Source organism: Globicephala melas, chromosome X, assembly GCF_963455315.2.
Source record: "Globicephala melas chromosome X, mGloMel1.2, whole genome shotgun sequence".
Classification (NCBI taxonomy): Eukaryota; Metazoa; Chordata; class Mammalia; order Artiodactyla; family Delphinidae; genus Globicephala; species Globicephala melas.
Window position 1 is genome coordinate 63225948 of NC_083335.1, and position 5623 is coordinate 63231570.

Here is a 5623-nt window from a genome sequence, read left to right on the forward strand (position 1 = left end):
ACCCAAGTTTATTTCAAATTGTTGCTTCTGCCCTGGGTCTCAGAGCTTGTGAGATTTTGTGTATACCCTTTAAGAGTACAGTCTCTATTTCCCACAGCCCTTCAGCTCTCCTGAAACTAAGCCTTACTGGCCTTGAAAGCCAAACAGTCTAGAGTCTTGTCTTTCTAGTACAGGATCTCTGGGCTGGGGAGCTCAATGTGGGGCTCAGACACTTCATTCCTTGTGGAGAACCTCTGCAATTGTAATTATTCTCCTGTTTGTGGGTCACATATCCAGGGGTATGGCTCTTGACTATACTGTGCCTCCATTTCTCCTACCCATCTTGTTGTGGTTCCTTCTTTACATCTTTAGTTGTAAAATATCTTTTCTGCTAGTGTTCAGGTTGTTCTCATCAATAGTTGCTCTGTAAGTATTTGTAATTTTGGTGTGCCTGTGGAAGGAGTTGAGATCAGGGTCTTCCTACTCTGCCATCTTGGCCACTCCACCTGTGTATAACTTCTTGATAAAGCAAGGATAGTACTGTTCTCCTATACATTTTTAAATGTGTAGACAATTCATCTATGTTCATGTATTTTCAATTTGCATTTTGTTTATAGCAGGGGAAGGTGAAAATTTTGGACCTATTGCTGAGGAACAGGGGTGTAATTCATTCTGTTGTTCATCCTTTTGTGTAAATAAAGTTATTTTCTCATATGCTCCATAGAACAATATTGCCATTTGGACAGAAAATATAGGCTTTAATATTTTTTTCCAGAAAAATCATATTGAGGATTAAGGGAAGGGAGCCATGTTTCATTAAGGCACTTAAGGGTACCATTATTTTTAAGAAAGATCTTCAAGGTGACATAGATAAACTGATAGAGCATAGAGATTATTTTCGGTAATTATTTGATTATATTGTTTTGGAATCATCCATAAATTCAAGAGAGAGTTTGAAGATCCTCCTTCCTATGTTGAATATCCAAAGCACCATCCTTGCATTTCACACATGACTGAAGAACCAAACTACCATGTTCTGAAAATCCATCACGAAATTTTGAGGTCACAAAATAATATACAACTGGATCAAAACAGCAATTTAAATTTGCAAGACACAGGGAAATTATGTGGAAAAATAGAGTGCTCTTAATAAAGGAGCAGTTTGAAAAGATTCGTTGCTTCACCATCATAAAGAAAGGGAAGTTGAGGTGGTAGGGTGTGAAACAAACAATGAATACCACTGCACACAACAGGACCATCCACAAAGCCTTTTTTCTCTCTTTGGTATTCTGAGGGGGAACTTGGAATTCCTGTAAAATTTTTCTTGTTCTCCATGTGCAATAAGTAATAATTACAACAGGTAAGACAAACCCTCCAAGTTCAGCTACAGTTACCATGCCAATAGTAGACACCATGCTAATATGTTGAAGCCCTAAATTGGAAAAGCAGGATTCAGTATTGTAGGCTAATCCAACATTTCTCAGAATTGGAAGTGGCTAACAGGCAGTCCCCATGATGACCCAGATGGCAGCACTGATGCCCACATCATACCTACGCTTCCAGTCTCTGGCCCTGAAAGGCTTGAGGAGAAAGAAGCACCTCTGAAGGCTGATGCATGTCAGGAAACAAATGCTGGCATACATGTTGAGATACTTTAGGTAGAAGCACAGCAGGCAAAGGGCCCTCTGGAAAGGCCAGTGGTGGCTGATGTAATAGTAAATCCGGAGGGGTAAGGACAGCACATGAGCAAGGTCAGCCACAGAGAGGTTGATCATGAAAATGATGGCTTTATTTTTCTTGCTGATGAAGCAGCACAAAACCCACAAGGCTGCACTGTTAACCAGTAGACCAGGGATAAATATGAGGATATAGGTGGTTGCACAGAGAGAGTACTGAAATGACATTTGAAGATCAGTGCACTTTGCTCTTATACTGTTTGCGCTGTTATTTCCCATCTTGAGAATTTGTGTTCCTTCCTTAGGGAAAGTATCAGAATGATAATTTCTGCAGAAAATAGAGAAAAATAGGGTCAAGGGCATATCAGTCCATGTTTGGGTATACAAATGTATTTTTATTCTACCAAAGAGGTATTCAAGTGTGAACTTTCATAAACTCAAAAGGTCTTTTCTATGTAAGGTGAAAATATCTTGCCAATCTACAACTGGATAACAGTACTGTTGAAGATATTTTCAGAACCAAAAAGATCAGTGTTTTGGCAATAACTTCAGTCAGGTTGTTCCCTTAGTAGTCAGAGGAAGTAATCAAACTTGCAGAGATAACCAAAAAGTAAGTCTTCCTGGCAAATAGCCGCCAAACATACATTTCAAAATTCTTGTTTTACATTCAGTTTTACAATTATCTCTATCTGTATTTTCAAAGTTTGAGATCCAGCTTTTCCTATCCTCAATGCTGAGAGAGATAAAACTCAATCTATTTTGAAAGACAAACTTATCAGGGATTAGATGACTGCTGAGGTTAGTCGATGAACATTTAGGAATGAAACGTGGGATAAAGGTCTGGGGAAGGGCTGGCAGGTCACTAGGCCTTGAAAGATAGGGGCTTGGAAAAGATATTACAACTCAGATAAACTTTGTCTCCTTCAGAATTTGGCTGAGGGCACAATTAGTTCTGCTTATATAGCATGGAACTTTCAGAAGCTTCAGTAACTTTAAAGATCTGTATTAATTAACAGAATTACAGTAGCTTCAGACATTCACATTTATTGAGACTATCCTTGCAACCATTGAAAGCAACTACCAGAATATGTGACAGACTAGAGGGTATCTGGTGGTAGATGCAGCAAAAGGGGCTGCCTCTACTTCAGCTCTAGCTCTCAGGGCAAGTTCAGTGAAAAAGTTATTAATGTGGATGGTTATATTTTTAACAATCATAATTGTTAGAAGTCCTCTCTTCTAGGGAGACAAAAATCCACATCTCTGATATTTCAGCCTAGTTCAGCCTACTAGAGCCAAATAAAATAAAGTCTACTCCCTGTTACACATGACACTCTTCAAATATCTAAAGATAGGAATTCTGTCATCTCTCATATCTTCCCTTATACAGGTTATACGTTCATTCCTAGTATGGCATCATTCTTTTCCTTGGCTTTCTTTTGGATCAGGACATTTTGCTTTTAGCCAAAAGTCACTACAACACAGCTTATTTTACCCATGGAAAGGAGAGTTAAAGAACCCAAATGTTTGATATATTAGGAAATATAACTTATGCATTTGATTGCAGAACAAAAGCATAAATGGGATTTTAATACTCTCTTATAATTGTCATCACTTGCAAAAACATTTAGACTGCTTCACAATTATAGAATTAAAAGGAAAATACGACAGACTTAAGATAACTATTGAAAGCAATATAGAGTCTAAAACAGTGCCTACTCAACCCTAAACACAACCAATTAAAATGTAAAAATCAGAGGGGGAGGAGTCAAGATGGCAGAAGATGAGGACACAGAATTTGTCACTCCTCACGAATACATCTGCAGAGAAAGGACCTTCAGATGGCAGAGAAGTAAGATGTGAAGATCATCTTCCTCCCCACAGATACATCAGAAATACATCTACATGTGGAACAACTCTTACAGAACACCTACTGAATGTTGGCAGAAGACCTCAGACTTCCCAAAAGGCAAGAAACTCCCCATGTACATGCATAGGGCAAAAGAAAAAAGGAGAAAATGGAGACCAAAAGAATAGGGACAGGAACTGCACCTCTGGGAGGGAGCTGTGAAGGAAAAAAAGTTTCCACACACTAGGAAGCCCCTTCACTGGCAGATATGGGGGATGGGCTGGGGGGAAGCTTTGGAGCCATGGAGGAGAGGGCAGCAACAGGGGTGCAGAGGGCAAAGCGGAGAGATTCCTGCACAAAGAATCAGTGTTGACCAGCACTCACGAGCCTGAGAGGCTTGTCTGCTCACCTGACAGGGTGGTGGGTAGATGGGAGCTGATGCTCGGGCTTCGGAGGTCATGTCCTAGGGAGAAGACTGAGGTTGGCTGCATGAACACAGCCTGAAGGAGGCTAGTGCACCACAGCTAGCCAGGAGGAAGTCCGGGAAAAACTCTGGAACTGCCTAAGAGGCAAGAGAACATATTTTGGGCTGCGTGTGGAGACAGGGTTCAAAGCACGACCTAAATGAGCTCCAGAGACAGACACAACCCACGGTTATCAGCACGGACACCAGAGACGGGGATGAAACACTAAGGTTGCTGCTGCAGCCACCAAGAAGCCTGTGTGCAAGCACAGGTCACTATCCACACACACACACCTCCCCCCCAGGAGCCTGTGCAGCCTGCCATAGCCAGGGTCCCATGATCCAGGGACAACTTTCCCGGGAGAACACATGGCATGCCTTAGTCTGCTGCAAAGTCATGCTGGTCTCTGCTGCCACATGCTCACCCCACATTCCAATTATAACTACTGTACCCATCCCTCCCAAAGGCCTGAGTGAGCCAGAGCCCCCTCATCAGCTGCTACTTGAACCCCATCCTGTCTGGGTAGAGAACAGACGCCCTCAGGTGACTGACATGCAGAGGCAGGGCCAAATCCAAAGCTGAACCCCAGAAGATGTGCAAACAAAGAAGAAAAAGGGAAATTTCAGCTTTCAGCCTGAGGAGGAGCAGAGTAAATCTCCACAATCAACTTGATGTACCCTGAATCTGAGGAAAACCTGAATAGACAATGAATCATTACAAAATTGAGGTGGTGGACTTTGAGAGCAACTATAGAATTGGGGTTTGCTTGCACAATTTAATTTCTTTCTTGTTTTATGTTTATCTTAGTTTAGTATTTAGAGCTTATTATCATTGGTGGATTTGTTTATTGATTTGGTTGCTCTCTCTTTATATATATATATTTTTTCCTTTTTCTTTTTTTGTGAGTGTGTATGTGTATGCTTCTTTGTGTGAGTTTGTTCATACATCTTTACTTTTCCCATTTGTCCTACGGTTCTGTCAGTGTTTTTTGTTTTCTTTTTTAGTACAGTTTGTAGTGCTTGTTATCACTGGTGGATTCGTTTATTGGTTTGGTTTCCCTCTTGCTTTCTTTCTTCTTTTTTTATTTTTACTACTTCTTAATTATTTCATTTTTAATAATATTTTTATTTCAATAACTATTTTATTTTATTTATTTTTCTTTCTTTCTTTCTTTTTACTCCATTTTGCTCAGAGCTGTGTGGCTGACAGGGTCTGGGTGCTCTGACCGGGTGTCAGGCCTGAGCCTCTGGGGTGGGAGATTTGAGTTCAGGACATTGGACCACCAGAGACTTCCCAGCCCCATGTAATATCAAAGGGCAAAAGCTCTATGACAGATTTCCATCTCAGAGTTAAGACTTAACTCTACTCAACAACCAGCAAGCTACAGTACTGAACAGCCCATACCAAAGAACTAGCAACACAGGAACACAAGCCCACCCAGTAGCAGACAGGCTGCCTAAAATCATAAAAAGTTCACAGACACACCAAAACACACCCCCGGATGCTTTTCTGCCCACCAAAAATTCAAGACCCAGCCTAATCCACCAGAGCACAGGCACAAGTTCCCTCCACCAGGAAACCTACACAATCTGCTAAACCAACCTTAGCCACTGAAGGCAAACACAAGAAACAATGGGAACTAGGAACCTGCAGCCGGT

At 41.2% G+C, this 5623-nt stretch overlaps 1 protein-coding gene across 1 annotated transcript; it reads right to left on the minus strand.

Moving 5' to 3' along the window:
• Positions 1-920: 920 nt before the first annotated feature.
• Positions 921-1934, minus strand: LOC115848259 (putative P2Y purinoceptor 10). The gene is given in 1 exon segment (XM_030848858.1): positions 921-1934. A coding segment is annotated over 1 exon segment (1014 nt).
• Between the last annotated feature and the right edge of the window lie 3689 nt (positions 1935-5623).